Here is a 19,886-nt window from a genome sequence, read left to right as displayed (position 1 = left end):
TTTTTTGGGTCCCCGACTGCATTTCTTGGTGCTTGAGGATCTTCTCTCTCTCCATGTGATCCACCGAAGTTGATGAACTTTTGTAATCAATGCTTATCTGGAAATTTTCTCTTTTACATCTACATTTCTCCCTCCAAATTTGTGGGTTTAGAACTCGTGACTTCGGTTATTCGCAAGTTTCTAAACCCTGACCCACCCCCGCCTCCCAGACCTCTCCACACGGTACCTGGTGGCCTAGCAGTGAAGCAGGGCAGGAGCGATCTTCCTATGCTCCTGCCCTGTGCAGAGCCGTCAACAAAAATGGCTGCCATGAGTTCCCGCTGTAGTCTCATGAGACTCACGGCAGCCATTTTTGTTGACGGCTAGACCACCAGGTAAGGTGTGGGACGGTCCAGGAGGCAGGAGGGTAGCGAGGGTGGGTCAGAGTCGGCCTTAAAAGTTATTTGTGATTTTTCCGTATCGTGGGCTAGCTCTGCCCCTAACCTCCGTGAATATGGAGGGAGAAGTGTATATCCATTTTTGTGACTTCTAGCTTTTTAGCATTTGGGATGGGGATGTTTCAGGTGATCAGAACCTGTTCGTTTTCCACAATTCCAGTGTTCATCTTAACATATGCCAGTCTCCTGCACCGGGATCACTAGTGTATGAATGTAATTTCATTAAGCTGTGTGATTGGTTGGACCATGAGGTTTGGTAGGTGCAGGGGTTTAGAGAGCGGAGCTGGAGTGAGGTAGGGTGCGTGATAGGGAAGGTTTTTAAGGTGAGCGAGTGCCTGCTAAACCCAGGTGAACCTGAATAGACCTGCTAACCCTGGGGCTTCTCTACCCCCCCTCCCCCCACGCTCGGAGGTCTGTTCCAGCAAGTCTAAACCTGTTTTCTCTTAACCCTTTTCACACTTCATATACCTTTACTGAATGCACACCTGTGGCTGGGGAAAAAGCGTTTTCTTTGCATGTTTTCCTGAGTCTTCATGAAGTGTTTTTTCAAAGAGGTGGCACACTCAGAAGAGACCTCCTGGGGCTATTTCCTTCCTTCTATATGTGTGTCTCTCAATATGCATAAAATGGGGGAGGACAGAGGTGCCCCAGGAGTTCTGTTCTGTTCGGTCTCCTTGAAGAGCCTTGATGTCGGCTATTCAGAAGGATCTTGGCTGCAGGCCAGGGCTTTAGCGGCTGAACTGAAACCTGAAAAACTCCCGATTCCGTGTTGCAGATGGGATTTTTTTTTATATACATAAAGAACATCTGACTGACTCCAGTTGCTCAATGCCTTGGTGGCTTCTCCTTTGGAGCAGTGTACAACTGAAAAAAAAACAACCCTTCAGACACCCCGGGGGAACCTGGATTTTATTCTTGCCTGGCTGGGGCTGAGGATATTGTTCTCGAGGTAATGATTACAGGCCTCCATGGGTTATTGCACAATGGTCAGACCTGGTGACCAGATTTAATGCCCCTGAATGGGGAGGTCTGAACTGAGCCCTGCAGGGTGGGTTGCTGCCGTGCCTGGGCTAGACGAGTTGAGAAGGAATAGGAAAAAGAGGAAGAAGCTCCCACTTAAGTTGTGCTGGATCCTGAGTGAAGGAGTAGCCTAACGTTTAGTTCAGTGGGCTTAGAACCATGGGCACGGGCCTCAGTTCCCACTGTGTCTCCTGGTGATCATGGACAAGTCGCTTAACCCTTTGTCGTCCCAGGTTCAAAAACTTAGATTGCGAGTCATCTACTGTGTTTCCCGTGCTGGCTGAGGCGGTAACAGCTCCGATGATTATAGGAATTCTATAAGCCGCGGCCGACGCTAAAAAACTACGCTATGGTTTTGTAAAAGGGGGGGGGGTTATTAATTTATTTACTTAGTTTTTAATAGCCCACACAATCTTCAGCATTCTTGGCGGGTAACAAGTGATCTATAATAGTCATAAAATCTGACCATACTGCATAAAATGACATCACAAAATTAACAACAACAAAAAACCGCGAGAATTCGTGGGAGCCAGCAGGAGTGCCAAAGCGCGCTCCCGCCCGGTGCCAGTCAATGGCTAAAGAAACCTGATCTCGCGGCAGCCACCACCGACCGGGTGTGCAGCTGGGCAGGAGCGTGGAAAGCTCGCTCCTGCCCGCTGCACCTCTGGACCACCAGGGATCGGCAGAGGAGGTACGAGGACAGGGCAGGGAGGGGAGACAGGGTGCAGAGCCTGGTGGCGGCCTGCAATAATTCTGGGAGGGGGGCGCTGGCCCGAATATAAACCAGGACTCCCATTTTTGGCCCCAAAATCCCGGTTTAATATTCGAGTATATACGGTATTCTTCATTTTGCACTTTGTGTTTACCTTTTGTTTTTTGGCGCGCTTACATTTTGAAGGCGCTGACACGATTGTGTACTATTAGTCCCTTACCTAAAGTGACTTCTTGTCCCCTGAAGAAGGCAACTTTGTTTACCGAAACTTGGATGCTAGTCGGGACTTTCCTGGGACTCCTAAACAAATACTTTGGGACTTTGCATGATGTATTTTATCTAGGACTTAAGTTGGACTATTGCTGTTTTTACCTTAATAAAAATAAGACATCTCACTTGCCTCTTCTGTTGTTCTGGTATACTTTGAGGCAAGACCCTTTCTTCCGTTTCGGTTTGCTCTGTTTACGTTTGTGTGGTGGTAATGCGGATTGAAACTCGCCTCAAACACCGCTTGGTGAGGATTTGACAGGATCTAAGATTACATATAACATTCTCAAAAAGCGAGATCTCTGAATAAATAAATGATGCTGGCAAAGAGAGACAACCTTTTTTAATAGGCAAGGAGCTGCAAATGAAACCGGCAGTTTGTGCCGACAGAGCTGCTTGAGAGAAGCTTGCACAGCGCCTTCCCAGGCTAGCGTGGACTCTCGCTGCCGCTGGTGTCCGCCTGCTTCTAAAGATACTGAATCTAGCCACCATTTTTGAATGGAGGAGGGAAAGCGCCAGAGAAGGGAGCACATTTCCCAAGGCTTTGATGTTCACTGTGATGACTTGGTGGACTTATTCACAACTGGTTAGGACATGGTGACTGAATTCATCCCTGTCCCCGCGGTTAACTGCAGGAATCCATGCCCGTGTCATTCTTTAAGGAGAGAGGGAAGACTCCGAGTATGAATAAACTCAGCCACTGCCCCTCAAGCCTTGCATTGAAGAATTCTGGTGTAGAAGGACTGAGGTTGAGATAGACACTAAAGAATGGGACCTGGGTTGGCCACTGTTGGAAACGAGATACTGGGCTTGATGGACCTTCGCGTTGTCCTAGTATGGCTATTCTTATGTTCTTATGTGAGCCAAGTATAGGACAGTCGAGCCATTGTGACATCACTGCTGAGGTTGGCTCTTAGGCATTGGTGGAATGAGGCATTATGACATCACAATCTCAGTTCTGAAATGTTGCTACTCTTTGGGTTTCTGCCAGGTACTTCTAGAGAATGACATGGGGACAGAATTTATCTCCGTCCCCACAGTTAATCACTGTCATTCTTTAAGGAGAGAGGGAAGAATCGGAGTACGAATGGGCCCAGCCACTGACCCTCAAGCCTTGCATTGAAGAATGCTGGTCTAGAAGGACTAAGGTTGAGATAGACACTAAAGAACGACACGGCATGGTTTCCCGCAGTTATCCGCGGGGATGAGGACAAATTCTGTCACCGTGTCATTCTCTAGGAACAAAAATCCCTTCCCCCTCTTATCTCTCTCGACCAGGCGTAAGCCGAGTAAGATGCAGAGAAGCTATGTCTACTTTCTGAGGGATGCAGGACCTCCTGGTAAAATCAACAAAACTGGCTTCAGTAACATCAAGGGTGGAATGCAGTGGTCGGTTTTGAGTAGTGGCGCAGGTCTGGCATGCTGCGTGATCCCTCGCCCAACAATTTCGGGCTCTGGACACTGATAAACTCTTATAGAGTCCAGAGAAAGCACTTAGAAAAGAACTTTTCACAAATATAAGAGTGACAATTTTGTAAATTGTTTTCTATGATGAGTATTTATAGTAAACCGCTTTGGTTCTTTGGTGTTAAGCGGTACATAAAGTGGATTAATATCAGATCTTGGACAGGAGTGGGGCACATAAGCTTGTACTCGTGCAAAAGCATCCCAGCAATCTAGTGAATTAACTTCTTGTGACTCGTTGCTGTGACATGCCACCATTAGCAGCCGCTCTGAGCCCTTGCCAGGTCATTGCAAACAATTATGCGTCCAGGCCAGGGGTAGGCAATTCCGGTCCTCGAGAACCAGAGCCAGGTCAGGTTTTCAGGATCTCCACCATAAATATGTATGAGGTGGATTTGCATGCACTACCTCCTTGAGATGCAAATCTCTCTCGTGCATATTTATGGTGGATATCCTGAAAACCTGACCTGGCTCTGGCTCTCGAGGACCGGAATTGCCTACCCCTGGTCCAGGCAGTAGAAATCCGCCTGTATTTTGTCACACAGGCTGTTAACTTCACAAGCAGCGACTCAGTTTCCTTTATTTGCAGCCTCGGAGCCTTCCAAACAGCGCAGAAACCGTCTCCCTATTCGGGTTGGTTTTAAACTTGGTGACACAGTGCCAGAATCTTATAAGAGCGGCTGCCGATCGCGTGCCAGTCACTTAACGGCACCATTTAGGGAATTGCATTTCCGGCAAAGATAGGTGCAGGAAGTGTAGGCCAGGGTTTTCCAGACCTTCCTTTCTGGCGCCTAATATTGACGTGAATCGTGCCTAACGCCACTTCCAGCATTAGCCACGCCTGCACTGCCGTTAGGCGCTGGTAGTTGCCTTATGGAGATACGGTTTTGGAAATTTTAACTTAAATACCATTTAAAACAGCGTTTCCCTCTTCACTAAGGCACCAGTAGGGCAGTGTATTGAATCAATCTCTCTCTCCTTTTTATCTCTTTCTTTTTCTCTCTCTCTTTTCTCTTTCTTTCTCTTTCTCTCTCTCTCTCTCCCTCTTTCTCTTTCTCTCTCTCTCTCTCTCTCTCTTTCTTTCTCTCTCTTTTTCTTTCTCTCTTTTTTTTCTTTCTCTTTTACTTGTTCTTTCTCTTTCTCTCTCTTTCTTTCTTTTTCTCTCTCTTTCTTTCTCTTTCTCTCATTTTTTCTTTCTCTTTCTCTCTTTTACTTTTTCTTTCTCTTTCTCTTTCTTTCTTTCTCTTTCTTTCTCTTTCTCTCTCTTTCTTTCTCTCTCTTACTTTTTATTTCTTTCTTTCTCTCTCTTTTACTTTTTCTTTCTTTCTCTCTCTTACTTTTTCTTTCTTTCTCTCTCTCTTTTTCTTTTTCTTTCTCTTTCTTTCTTTCTCTTTCCTTTTCTTTCTCTTTATCTCTCTTTCTCTCTCTTTCTTTCTCTCTCTTACTTTTTCTTTCTTTCTTTCTCTCTCTTTTACTTTTTCTTTCTTTCTTTCTCTCTTTTACTTTTTCTTTCTTTCTTTCTCTCTCTCTTTTTCTTTCTCTTTCTCTTTCTTTCTTTCTCTTTCCTTTTCTTTCTCTTTATCTCTCTTTCTTTCTCTTTCTCTCTCTCTCTCTCTCTTTCTCTCTCTTTTACTTTTTCTTTCTCTTTCTCTCTTTCTTTCTCTTTCTCTCTCTTTTTCTTTCTGTTTCTCTCTTTCTCTCTTTCTTTTTCATTCTCTTTCGCTCTCTCTCTTTTTTTAAATTGCCTCATTGGAAAAGATACTTAGAGATAAGGGAGACTCACAAAAGACATACTTGACTCCGAAGTGGGGGCTGGACTGGAGAAAGTGAGTCTAAAACCTGGACAAACTGGCTCCAATCCAGGAAACTGTCCGGCCACCTGGACAGTCCTCTAAAAAGAGGACATGTCCGGGTAAATCCGCATGTCTGGTAACCCTAGATTTTACTCCCCCCCCCCCTCGCTGTATCTCATTCAAGTACAGTTTAACTGAGGCAGTGGAGGGATAAGTGACTTCTCCAAGTTCTCAAGGAGAAGCTGTGGGATTTGAACTGCGTTCTTCTCTTTCTCGATCTTAACCCTTAGGCTACTCCTTTAGCGGAGGGGAGGTTGTTGTGATTTCAACAGCTGGTGCTAGTTTGGCAGCAGTCCAGGGATGTTTGTCAGTGTGCACGTTTGGTAACTGGGACCTCCTCTTGCAGAAAAGGTTGGGAGGCTTCCCAGGTTTTAAACTTTGAAACATGCTGTAGTAGTGCACAGAAGAGGGTCCCACAAGCTGGTTAACCTCTCCCCTTTATTGTTAGGTAAGATGGTGACTGGCATTTTGGAGGGGGATGGAAGGGCGTGGCGTTCCTGCCTGGATATCCTGGGGCTTGCCAGCTAGTTGGCATGCAGTGTTTCATTCTTTCCCTGGAAACCATTTCCAGGAAAACGTTTTTATCAACACAGTGTAAGCAAAGAGACGGGGCCTTTCACAACAGGGAGGCGAGACGGTGGCTGAGAAGATGCAGCTGCTGTGGTGCAATCGGTGAAAAGCAGGAGCACATGGAGGGGTGTACTTCCACATGCTAATATAACGGGGTCCCGGTTTTGAGATGTGCATGATGAGAAAGACCTAGGATGTTTGCTGAGGGACTTAGAAGGGCCTTTCAGTGTGGAAATTTTTTTTTTTTTTAATAAAATGTGTTCCACAAAATCAAAGAACAAACAAAAAATTCACAGTACCCAGATGAATGCAGGAAATGGTATCAAAAATATGCACCTACCCAAATTCTCAAAGCTTGCAAAGAAGAGCACCAGCCCTTCTCTGTCACGAGTCTCAAACGCTGATGCGCTTCGCCCACCATACTGCGAACTATTGCATTTTATATTACCCATCATATAATGCTCTACCCTACCAAGCCACCTCCAGTGGTATAATATGCAGCCTCCACTGTGCAAGATCCCACCGTTCTATCTACTATGTCTGTCTGTCTGTCTGTCTCTCTCTCTTTCTCCTTTTCTCTCTCTCTCTCTTTCTCCTTTTCTCTCTCTCTCTTCTTTTCTCTCTATCTGTCTGTCTGTCTCTCTCTCTCTTTCTCCTTTTCTCTCTCTCTCTCTTTCTCCTTTTCTCTCTCTCTCTCTTTCTCCTTTTCTCTCTCTCTCTTTCTCCTTTTCTCTCTATCTGTCTGTCTCTCTCTTTCTCCTTTTCTCTCTCTCTTTCTCCTTTTCTCTCTCTCTCTTTCTCCTTTTCTCTCTCTCTCTTTCTCCTTTTCTCTCTCTTTCTCCTTTTCTCTCTCTCTCTCTTTCTCCTTTTCTCTCTCTCTCTCTTTCTCCTTTTCTCTCTCTCTCTCTTTCTCCTTTTCTCTCTCTCTCTCTTTCTCCTTTTCTCTCTCTCTCTCTTTCTCCTTTTCTCTCTCTCTCTTTCTCCTTTTCTCTCTCTCTCTTTCTCCTTTTCTCTCTCTCTCTCTTTCTCCTTTTCTCTCTCTCTCTCTTTCTCCTTTTCTCTCTCTCTCTCTTTCTCCTTTTCTCTCTCTCTCTCTTTCTCCTTTTCTCTCTCTCTCTCTTTCTCCTTTTCTCTTTCTCTTTTTCTCTCTAAAACCTGGACAAACAAACGTGCGCTGGTAGGGCTAGACTCAGTTAGGGCGCTGGTCTTTGACCAGAGGGCCGCCAAGTGAGCAGACAGCTAAGCATGATGGACCACTGGTCTGACCCAGCAGCGGCAATTCTTATGTTCTTGTGTCCAGCCACACCACGCTTTGTCGGACAATACTCTGCCACATTTTGTCCTACTGTCATCTTTCTCTCTCACTCTACTACATGATGCATTGTATCTTTCATGCTATGATTACCGCACTATCCCTCTCTTTTACTAAGGTGCGCTAGCCGATTTAGCTTGCGCTAAATATTAGCGTACGCTAAATGCTAACACATCCATACACTATAATGGAGGCGTTAGCATTTAGTGCGTTAAAACGACTAGCGTACCTTAGTAAAAGAGGGGATACGTCTACCATACCACGTTCTCATGCTATGCGCTCTACCCAATGTCTGCCGTGCTGGGTTCTACCTTGTTACATATCATTCTATTCCGAAAAAACAAGGATCTTTCTAGCCTAGTCCCAACGATAAAATCACTGAAAGAACGATTCAACTTAATGGTCAAAATTCTGAAATAGCTACTTCGATAAAAATTTGGGGTGTAACATTAGATCGTTACCTATCGTTAGAGAACCACACCGATCTAATAATTAAAAAGTGTTTTGCGATTTAGTGTAAACTTCGAACTGTCAAAAAATATTTCGATTTAGCCTCTTTCAGGCTATTAGTCCAGTCGTCTATCCTATCTACCCTTATTTCAAGACGCATTCAACTGCTCTTGAATCTTCCCATCTTCAATCAACCAACCGCTTTAATGAAGCGATCCTATCGACTTTAAGCGTAAATGGGACATTTACGTGGGATCCCTACGTAGGACGAATCACTAGCATCTAGACTTATTGGGGTGGGTCAGTAGAGTGGGCAGACTTGATGGGCTATAGCCCTTTTCTGCCGTCATCTTTCTATGTTTCTATGTTTCTATTGTATTTTCCCTTTCCCTCCCTTTCCTTTCAACCCTTTTTTTCATCTCTAATAATGTAACTTTACCCCTTCCCTCCTTTTTAACCCTCACTTTCAAGTTCGTCTCGTCAATGTCCTTAACGTACACCTCCCCTCCTCTCTAAAAACATCACTTTTACAAGTGTTACTTTTATCTCTATTTTTAGCATTTTATTGTAAACCGGCTAGATACTCGTTGATGGTCGGTATATTAAAAATTAATAAACTTGAAACTTGAACTTGATTATTGTAACATCATTGATTTGGGGTCTTATAAAAAGATACTTAGCAGATTGCGTTTAATACAAAACTCAGCAGTCCGTTTGATTTTTGGCCTGAAGAAATATGATCATGTGAGCCCTTTATGTCAACATCTTCATTGGCTGCCTTTTGAGGCAAGAATTATGTTTAAATTTGGCTGCATTTGCTTCAAAGCACTGATTGGCCTGATTCCAGCATACCTATCTTCACAATTTAAATTGTACAAGTCGAGTAAAAATACATGAAACTCTTGTGTGTTTATGTATCCTACTCCAAAAGCTTATCGATAACAAAGAGTTTTTTTGGAAAAGACATTTGCTTCCCAGCAGGAAAATCGAATTCCTGGCTGAGTTCTTTTGATTATTCAGGCTCAATCCTACTATTCATTTAGAACGTCATTGAAAATCTATTTGTTTGATAAATTTATAAACTGATTTTATTGTTGTATTTGTTTGAAATATGTATATTTATTTATTGTTGTATTTGTTTGAAATATGTATATGTACTTTTTGGTTGGGCAGTATACAAGAATAAAAATTATTATGTTTGCCATGCCATGTTTTGTATATATCAAAACTCCCTCTGTCAAGGTATAGCCCAGAAAGAAATTAGACTTCAGATCATACAAAATACAGCTGTAAAAACCATCTATAAGACAAAAAAATTTGATCATAAAACTCCTCTATTAAAAGATGCTTGTTGGCTTCCCATATCCCGTTGCATAACATTTAAAATTTTATTTCTTACCTTTAAAACAAAATGAGAATATTCTCTGGCATTTATTTGACAGATTATTAATTCCTTATACTACTGCCAGATCACGTCACTCCTCCCAATAAAATCTTCTCTCCATCCCATCAGTTCGCCATATTTTTTTCGGTTGTGGCACTAACCTTATGGAACGCCGTCCAAATCATCTCAAGACAAGAAGACTGTGTACCAAAATTCAAATCATTTCTTAAAATATTTCCGTTCAAAGGTGCATTCAATATTTAAGAGGGCCGATAGTAATCAGGAAAATTATTTCTTTTCCTTTTTCCTTTTATTCCTAGCCTTTTTTTTTTTTTTTTTTAATAATAATGTAATTGTGCATGAGTTGAGTCTTTCATTTGAAAGGAAACTCTGCAATGAGAGGGCATAGGATGAAGTTTAGAGGTGATAGGCTCAAGAGTAATTTGAGGAAATACTTTTTTACAGAAAAGGGTGGTAGATGCATGGAACAGTCTCCCAGAAGAGGTAGTGGAGACAGAGACTGTGTCTGAATTCAAAAGGGCCTGTGATAGGCATTTGGGATCTCTCGGAGAGAGAAAGAGATGATTACTGCGGATGGGCAGACTAGATGGGCCATTTGGCCTTTAGCTGCCATCATGTTTCTATAACCAGAAAGTTCTATGACCTCACAATGCAGGTGTAAAGAGCCTTAGCCTATAGGAAGAGGAGATGCAAATGTTAAGAGCCTTAGCCAATAGGGAGATGAGGAGATAGTGGATGCTGTGGATGGACCATTTGGCCTTTATCTGCCATCATGTTTCTATAACCATAAAGCTCTATGACATCACAATGCAGGTGTGAAGAGCCTTAGCCTATAGGAAGAGGAGATGCAAATGTTAAGAGCCTTAGCCAATAGGGAGAGGAGGAGATAGTGGATGCTTCGGATGGGCCATTTGGCCTTTATCTGCCATCATGTTTCTATACCCATAAAGCTCCATGACATCACAATGCAGGTGTAAAGAGCCTTAGCCTATAGGAAGAGGAGATGCAAATGTTAAGAGCCTTAGCCAATAGGGAGATGAGGAGATAGTGGATGCTGTGGATGGACCATTTGGCCTTTATCTGCCATCATGTTTCAATGTACACTCCTCCCTCCTTATTCGAGGTTTTGACACCTGCAGTTTTGACTATTCGTGGTTTTTTGGGCCGGGATCCCCCCCCCAATGAATCAACCTTACCTCGTGGTCTAGCGGTGACGTGGGTCAGGAGCGATCTCCCTACACTTCTTCCCCTTGCAGAGCTGTCATCAAAAATGGCTGCTGTGAGTTCCTGTGGTCTCACGAGACTAAAACGGGAGCTCACGGCAGCCATTTTCGATGACGGCAACCATTCAGCAAGCGGTGCAGGGCCAGGCTGGATGCTGAAAAGATCGCAGTTGCCCTACACCACTGGAGATTCATGGAGGCAGCTGGCAGCCATCCAGCGAGGGACGTATGTAAGGGGGATTTAAAAAAGGTACCGGGGGGGGGGGGGGGGAGAGATAATATAAAAAGGTACAGTGGGGGTGGGGATGATTTTAAAGTTTTAGATAGGCTGCCACATTTAAGTAAGCCGCACCCCATAGACAGGTTTGTAAAAACCATGCATAGGCTGCGGCCTATATATGGGGAAATATGGTAAACAAGACATCTTTGATCATCTTCCCATTCCTCTCGAAAACGTCAGAATGTCTAGATTTCTGGGCATGTGGCTGGCCTAAAGGGCTCTGGCATCTGTCGGAACAGATGTGGCAAACGGAAGGCGGATGGATGCCTGGGGGCTGACGAATGCAGACTTGGGCTGAATTCCCCATTTCAAGATTCTTGTAAAGGCAGAAATCCCCTGATGACCCAAGGCATCGTGGCAGCCAAGATATCTGAATGCTAGTCTGTGCATCTTTTAGGGCAGAGCCAATAGAAAAATGTGCTTAAAAAAAGATAATGGCATTGACGTTATTTTCATGGTGTTGTGGTTTTTTTTTTCTTTTTTGCCTTTTTGAGAGAATTGTTATCAGTTTTGTTTATCTTCTGTAGTTGGATTAAATTGGTAAACCATTGTACTTGGACGAAGCTCATTTTGTGCCCTGAAAAGATTAAATTCTTGGGTGCTGTAATCTTCCTGGGTGTATTTTTATTTTTTATTTTTGGCATTAGGAGGTTGGCAAGCAAAGTTACACCTCTCCAGAAACCTTTATAACCTGTCTATGACAAGATATTAGTATTTGATAGATCCTGGTATGCATTAGATTTATTTGATGTGTTTATACCATATGTGTAAATATTAACATCTCCTTTTTTGTTTGTTTGTTTGTTTCCCTCCAGCCCACAACACTCCCTCAAGGGACCATCAACATGAACCAATGCACGGATGTGGTGGATGGTGAGAGCCGGACGGGGCAGAAATTCTCCCTCTGCATTCTGACTCCCGACAAGGAACATTATATCCGAGCAGAGAATAAGGAAATCATTAATGGGTGAGCGAGAGATGGCCATGGTCTCTGCAGCTCTTTACTTACCAGGAGCTAAGATTTTTTTTGTGAGGAGGGGATATGTGAAAGAAGGTTACCATAACTTACGGGGGGGTTTAAGGCTTCCACACAGGCTTGGGAGCAACTGGTCTGTTACGCATTATGAAATCCAGCCTTCCAGGGCAGCAGACAATATGACTTATTAATTACGGTCTGTGTCCCAAAGTTGGCAAGGAAAGACCAGGATCCAGTGTATGTTTACCACATTCATTTTTGGTTTAACCATGATTTGATAATGAGCGAGATGTTGGGCAGACTACATGGACCGTTCAGGTCTTTATCTGCCGTCATCTACATTGTTACTATGTTATTTGCATACATTTGCCATTTAGGTCTTGTGGCCTTTGAAGGGCTTCAGTGCGTATCCAGAAGGTATTTTCAGAATGGGTGTAGGACAGTGGGGTGACCACCCGTACATTCTTCCTTTGGGGGAGCTTCTAGATCAGTGTATCGCAAACTGTGTGCCATCTGAGATTTAAGGTGTGCGACGACAGACCGGGGAGGTGGAGAGGGGCCGGCGCCGGCTAACTGCCTACAGATGCGCTTCTCGCGGTGAAAGGCTCGTCCTGTAGGCAATCAGCCTGCGCCAGTGCCTCTCCTTCTCTCCGGCCCTTTTCCTTGCTGGCGCCCCCCTCCACTGCCGGCGCAGGGCCCGTTTGAAGGGCCTTTGCGCGGACGCAGACGTCGATGTGATGACATCACGCACTTCCGGGTGTCCCGAGCGGCAAACACTAGGTTTAGTGTGCCTCGGCTTGAAGGATTGCGAGACACTGTTCTAGATCAAATGGATTGATTTTTGAGTTACCTAGAAAAACCCTAATTTCCTGTCAAGATGGTTGTGACATGAACATTAAGACTGTTCGCGTTTCTGTAAAAACTTTTGAGCATGAGGAGGGGAAAGGATGGGGGAATCAGAAGACACCTTGTGACCTACCATGTCTGTGCATGGACAGTGTATATGTATTTGCTTGTGTCTGGGTCTCATTATTCATCTGGCTTTGATTATTAAACGATCATATGGACTGCTTGCTCCACAAGTATTTTGAGTTGTTAAATCAGGAAAGTGGCATTTTAATGTAGTTGTCCACTGCAGGTTTCAACAGCTCTAGAGGGCACGGTGAATTGAAATAACATTTTTCTAGTGGAACCTTATGGCTGAACCGCTAAATCAGTGGTTCCCAAACCTGTCCTGGGGGACGGACCCCCAGCCAGTCAGGTTTTCAAGATATCCCTAATGAATATGCATGAGAGAGATTTGCATATAATGGAAGTGACAGGTATGCAAATCTCTCTCATGCATATTCATTAGAGATATCTTGAAAACCTGACTGGCTGGGGGGTCCCCCAGGACAGGTTTGGGAACCACTGCGCTAAATGAATCTTAAAACTAGGAAAGTCTATTTGGGTCAGACAACGTGGTTGGACTTGAGGGGGAAGTGTTGAACTAGAAACTGAAGTCGGTAACTTATTTGGAATTTGGGAGGGAATTGTTCTCCCCGGTGTCAGGTCAAAAGCGCGCCGGGACAAAGGCGCGCCCAGACAATTGAGCGCAGCGTGGAGGTGCGCGCCGCTCAAAATTACTGCTTTTAGGGCTCTGACGGGGGGTTTTGTTGGGGAACCCCCCACTTTACTTAATAGACATCGCGCCGCGTTGTGGGGGGTTTGGGGGGTTGTAACCCCCTCATTTTACTGAAAACTTCACTTTTTCCCTGTTTTTAGGGAAAAAGTTAAGTTTACAGTAAAATGTGGAGGGTTACAACCCCCCAAACCCCCCATAACGCCGGCGCGATGTCTATTAAGTAAAGTGGGGGGTTCCCCAACAAAAACCCCCGTCAGAGCCCCTAAAAACAGTAATTTTGAGCGGCACGCGCCTCCGCGTTGCGCTCAATTGTCCGGGCGCGCCTTTGTCTTTCGCGCCGTTGTTTATGAACCGTTCTCCCCAAACCACACTGTTCAGGATCCGATTCATAGAACCATTCCCAGTGACAGAGAATGGGAGAACTGACAGCAAAGCCATGCCGGAAGCAGCGTGGGGCCGACTTGCAGACGCAAAGATCGCTCCTGCTCTGCAGCGCTGGTGGTGCGATTCGAGGAGGCCGCCGCCGCAAGCGAGTGAGGGAGGGGGGCGGGCGGGGGAATGATTTTCAAATGCTATATAGGCCACCCAGATACTGGTAGATAAGCCATGGCTACTAAAATGGGGCAGCTTGTCTACCAGTTTTTAAACTCGTAGAGACATTTTTTTGCAGCCTATACAGGGGGGGGCAGGCGGCCTAAATGTGGGGAAATACGGTAATAGAGGTGACAAGCATGTGGATCTTACTTGTGTATATTCATTAGGGATATCCTGAAAACTTGGACTGGCTGTTGGGTTTTCTTGTGGCTGTCTCCAGAAGTTGGCGAGGCAAACCTTTCCAATCTTGACTTCACTCAAAGTTTGCCTTTGAAAATACGGTTAAATAAATAAATAAATAAATAAAAAATAAATAAATAAATAAATAAAGGACACTCACTCACTCTGTATCTGGACGGACTGGTTGAAGTTTGTCCCGCTCCCTTCCTTTTTCTCCCAGCTTACCCCCCTCCCTCCCCTTAACACGTCATGCCTTGTCCTTTCAGTAAAGGATGAGCTGGTTGGACCATCCCATTCAGCTCTTTCCTGTTTACTTCGTTTGACTTTCTGTCTCGTGTCTCCTTTTCGATTTTCTGTCTTGTGTTCACCTTGTTTTTTTTTCTCCACCCTACTTTTCTGCTGGTGTCTCTCTCTCCTACCACCATCTGGTCCTCTTGCCCTCTCTATGTCAGTGTTTGGAACACCGTCCCTTTGCACAGCGCAAATGGCATTGCGTGTAAATGATCCCAGAGCGCATTTGAGCCCCTGTGGCCCACAGCCTGAGCCGTGGGAGGGGTAAGGGAGGGCCGGGGTGCCCCAGCCTGTTCACCAGCTGGCTGGTTATGCCATACTGCTGTGCTCCTATCACCTTACAGGGGTTTTCATTAATAGACGGATAGCATTTCCGCCTCACGGAGGATAATTTCCCCATGTAACCGGATCAGCTGCAGGATTCCATGTTAGGCAGTGACCCTGGAAAAGAAAAGAACCATGGTTTAAGAACGATAAAAGGCCATCTTAGCCCATGCGCCACCTGGTGCAATGTTAATAGTTAAACGTGGTGTGAAATCCCCTCCCTGGCGGCAGCTGTTCATGTCTCTTCTAAATGGCCTGCTTCACTGATACTTCGCTCTCGCGCGTGAATGTTTTCAAGATCTGCTTGCCACACGGTGTCGGATGTGGAGTGGTAGGAGCCAGTCCGCCCGCTGTTATAGCGTAGATTCGTAATTCTGTCTGGCTTTACCCTGATCATCTTGCCGGCAAGAGGGTGACTGGATTTGTCTTATGTCTCCTTGTAACTGTTAAAGTTTCTGCCCCTCTTCCAGCTTTGTTAGGGAAGGGGGAGGAGGGACAAGGCTGCTCCATGTTTCCTCTGCCCCCCCCCCCCCCCCCGAAGCAAACTGGCAGTGTGCGTAATTTATACCCTTGAGGTATCTGAATGTCAAACACAGATAATGCAATGTATGTTCATTTGCACATGCTCAGTTCAGCATGCCTTAGAAAACTATGGCCAAAATTTTAAAAAGAAAGCACTTATACGGTCTGCATCTGATGGGGCTCAGCTAGATGATATTTGCTTTTTTTTGGGGGGGGGGGGACGACTTGCAGGCAACTAAGATCTAAGTGGATTATAAAATGTGTAAAATCTTTTAAAAATAAATGTCCACAGCTGGAACTTACCTTATTGTAAACTGCATTGAACCATCTTTTTTTAGCTTCTTCATTGTATAAGTTAATAATCACTAATAATAAAGCCCTAAGCGCGCATACGCAGTCCTATCTGCGTGATCCGTAGCTCCGTGGCCGGCAGAGAAATTTTAAAGCGAGCTGCGCATGCGCACATTCGGAGCGTGCGCGCATGACGGTTTGCTAAGAGAGCATGCGTGGCGGTTTACTTTATCCAGCAGCCGGGACATTGACAGACTGACAGAAATAGAGACACACACACTGAAAGACAGGTAGGTGGGAGTGAAAGACACACAGAAGGGCAGGGGGCCAGGGAGAGAGATTGAAAGAAAAAAAAAAATAACAGACATTGTCCAAGGAGAGAGAGAGACACAGAAAAAAAGCAGCCAAGGAGACAAGACAGCAAAAAAAGACAGACAGCGGCCAAGGAGAGAGAGAGAGAGACAGACAGAAAGCAGCCAAGGAAACAGACAGCAAAAAAAGACAGACAGAAAGCGGCCAAGGAGACAGACAGCAAAAAAAGACAGACAGAAAGCAGCCAAGGAGACAGACAGCAAAAAAAGACAGACAGCGGCCAAGGAGAGAGAGAGAGAGAGACAGACAGAAAGCGGCCAAGGAGACAGAGAGAGAAAGAAAGACAGACACACACATATATTCTAGCACCTGTTAATGTAACGGGCTTAAAGACTAGAAATGATTATATTATATCTAATGTGCCTAGCTGCACAGGAACAGCCTTTTAAAAAAAAAAAAAATATATATATATATATATATATATATGTGTGTAAATAAAAATATTACATCTCCTAGGACCAGCCTTTCCTTTCACCAAGTTAGTTTGGGCAGTTTTAGTGTGCCCTGGGACTGTGGCGGTTGTGTGGAACCAAGACCTTGCCCCTCCAGAGCAGATAACTGATGCTGGTTTACGTCTTCTAATGAAACGTTTCCCGCGACTGTCTCATTCAGTTGTTTCGCAGGAACAACATTATAAAGTTTTATTACGGCTCTATATATCCCCTTATAAGGCGTACCTGGCGGGATTTGCTTGCCACGTCTGTTGTCCAAAGTGCCCGTCTACACCAGCTGGTTTGTTCCATATGTTCTGGTCCTGTGACCGAGTGCAAAACTTTGGGTCTTTTGTCTGTCTCTATCTGCAGACGGATGTTATGCTTTTTTTCACAATTTTCTTCCCTGGGACTGTCTAGGGGTCATTCTCAACTGTTACAAAAAGCTTCCCTGTTGGCTAGGAAATGTATTCTTTTATTGTGGAGACAGGCTGAAGTTCCTACTGTTATCATGTAGAGAAATGAGGTGTTTATTTTGTTAAAATATGAATATTTGGATGTTAAACATGGTGGTCCTGGGAGATTTTGGTCTATTTGGGCGCCAGTTTGGGGCAATTTATCCCATGGAGCCCGAAGTACTCTCCTGAACTTTTGACACTGGTGTGCTGGGGGTGGGTTGGGAGCGGGTGGGGGGTAGCTGAGGTATGTTTTGGGGTATTTACGGTCTGCACACGATAGACTTTCTTATCACTTGTTTCTGTTTGGGCTCCGTTTCCGACTGTTGTGGTTTGGTTTTGTGTTCAACCATTTCTAAAGAAAAAAATATATATAAAAAAGAAAAAAATTACATCTGCTATATGGTTAGAGAAAGGCACCTTTTATGTAAATAATATATTCGGAATTTGTGCATACTTGTTTAAAGTTTCAGGTCTGTGCACACAGAAGGAATCCTCTATTCTTTTTTGCCTCCTATCTGGGTATAAGAGCTAGGCAATTTAATTACATGGGGGGGACACTGAGTTAGAAACCTTAGTACCCTTTTCATTCATTCATTCCCCCCCCCTTCCTTTTTACTAAGCCACGGTAGAGGGTTCTACAGCTTCACAGAATGCTAAATGCTCCGACGCTTATAGGAATTTTCTGAGTGTCTGAGCCACACCGGAGCATTTAGAGCTCTGGGCCATGGTAGAAACCTTTACCGCAGTTTAGTAAAAAGGGGAAGGGGTTAATTAATAATTTTATACATTATTGAACTTCAATATGATAATTTATCTAGATCTTTTCCTATTGTATTATTTTTTTATTCTCTATGTATTGGGAGTTTTTCTTAATTGAATAATGATTCACTGTTCACCTCTGTGTTCTCATATGGAGTTAAGCAGTAGAGCAAGATAACGAAACCCGTGTTTCTCAGCTCGGTCCAGGAGTACCCCCTTGACAGTCAGGTTTTCCGGATATCCACAATGAATTTTACATAAACTTGATTTGCATACACTGTCTCCATTGTATGCACATTTCTTTCATGCATATTCATTGTGAATATCCTGAAAGCCTGACTGGGAAGGGGGTACTTCAGGACCGAGTTGAGAAACGCTGAACTAAACAATGTCACCATAGCAGATGGGGGGGGGGAATCTTTCTTATAATTAGAGAATGACACAGGGACAGATTTTTCCCCTGTCCCCGCAGGAATTTAAAGGGTTTGAGGCTTGTGCAGATGAGGACAGAGCTTAGGCATTGGTGGAATGAGGCATTATGACATCACAATCTGAGCTCTAGAATGTTGCCACTTAGGATTTGAAAGCGTTTGAGGCATGTGCAGATGAGGACGGAGCTTAGGCATTGGTGGAATGAGGCATTATGACATCACAATCTGAACTCTAGAATGTTGCCACTTAGGATTTTAAAGTGTTTGAGGCTTGTGCAGATGAGGATGGAGGTTGCAGGAATGGGGCAGGGACAGGAAAAGAACTCGCCAGGACAAGAAAATGAGATCCTAAGTAGCAATATTCTAGAGCTCAGATTGTGATGTCATAATGCCTCATTCCACCAATGCCTAAGCTCCGTCCTCATCTGCACAAGCCTCAAACACTTTAAAATCATAAGTGTTCGAGGTTTGTGTGGTTAAGACTGAGCTTACAGGAATGGGGCAGAGTCAGGGACAGCAACAACTTGCAGGGACGGGGAAAAATTTGTCCCCATGTCATTCTCTACTTGGAATCTCTCCCCTCTCCTCCTCCTTTCTACCCACTTCTTTCAACTTTTTTCTCTCCTCCACTTCTATCTCTGGCCCTCTTGTTCTCTCCTTCCCCTCTGCTTAACTCTTCCCTTCCCCATGCCCTGGTTCTGCATTGCATTACTGCAGTGAGCAGAGAATGAGCGAAGCCAGATCTTTGGATTTTGCAGAAGTCTCTGCCTTATCAGTTCTAGCATTTGCGGAGGGCTTGAACATGGGCTTCCTGCTGTAGTGTGCTGTTTTGCACTCAAAACTGCAAGTACCAGAATGCATTAGGTAGTGAGTTAATGAGCCTGAAAGAAGCCAGCCTGGTGACGGCCGCCTCTGGCGACCAGGACGTTATTGTCTGCTGGCCGCTTCATGGCTCTTTCTGTTTCTTCTTTCTGCTTTCTTTGGATGCCTTACTTCCTCTTTAAAGCTGGGTTCTGGCCTGCCCCTGCCCCTCTTGTGGAGTGCTGGGATTCAATAGATAGATGGAAGTTCTGGTGGACAGAGTCTGAGCAGAAGCAGCAGGAAGCCATCACGTCAAGAAAATCGGATCCTGTCTGTCTCCAGTGGCCAAGGCTAGATTTTTAGTTTTCCGAATGTGTCCCAGGTCAGCGCTGTGCTCCTTCCAAAGGCCAGAGCAGCCGTACCAAGATCGGAGCAGAGTGGCCAGGGCAGCGTTTCTCAACTCGGTCCTGGAGTCCCCCCCTTGCCAGTCAGGTTTTCGGGATATCCACAATGAATATGCATAAACTTGATTTACATATACACTGCCACCATTATATGCAAATTTCTTTCATGCATATTTATTGTGGATATCCTGAAAACCTGACTGGCAAAGGACCGAGTTGAGAAACACTGACTAGGGAAGTGGTCTACCTGTCGGTAAATGGGAAGGTGAGCACACCACCTTCACCACAAGAACAGTTTGGTAGGACCCCAAAACTGCTGGTTCTCTGAGAGACGGCTCCTCTCAGAAGGAGGGGAGGAGGAGGATTGATGTTTTTTTAAGCAGAAGGAAGCCCCCCTCCCTCCACTAAATTTTACTGGCGAGCTGCCAGGCCAAC

The 19,886-nt window shown here is 44.7% G+C and overlaps 1 protein-coding gene across 6 annotated transcripts in view; it reads left to right on the top strand.

The window, feature by feature from the left end:
* The window catches only part of MPRIP (myosin phosphatase Rho interacting protein), a 259,002-nt gene that overhangs the window by 110,241 nt on the left and 128,875 nt on the right, over positions 1–19,886 (top strand). For all 6 annotated transcript variants that reach the window (XM_033915061.1, XM_033915058.1, XM_033915056.1 and 3 more), the window contains exon 4: positions 11,809–11,960. In XM_033915061.1, the coding sequence (XP_033770952.1) occupies positions 11,809–11,960 (152 nt within the window). The remainder of the gene's footprint in view (positions 1–11,808; positions 11,961–19,886) is intronic.

Source organism: Geotrypetes seraphini, chromosome 11 (assembly GCF_902459505.1).
Source record: "Geotrypetes seraphini chromosome 11, aGeoSer1.1, whole genome shotgun sequence".
Classification (NCBI taxonomy): Eukaryota; Metazoa; Chordata; class Amphibia; order Gymnophiona; family Dermophiidae; genus Geotrypetes; species Geotrypetes seraphini.
Note: the sequence above shows the minus strand (reverse complement) of the source record. Positions and strands in the feature narration are given on the sequence as shown.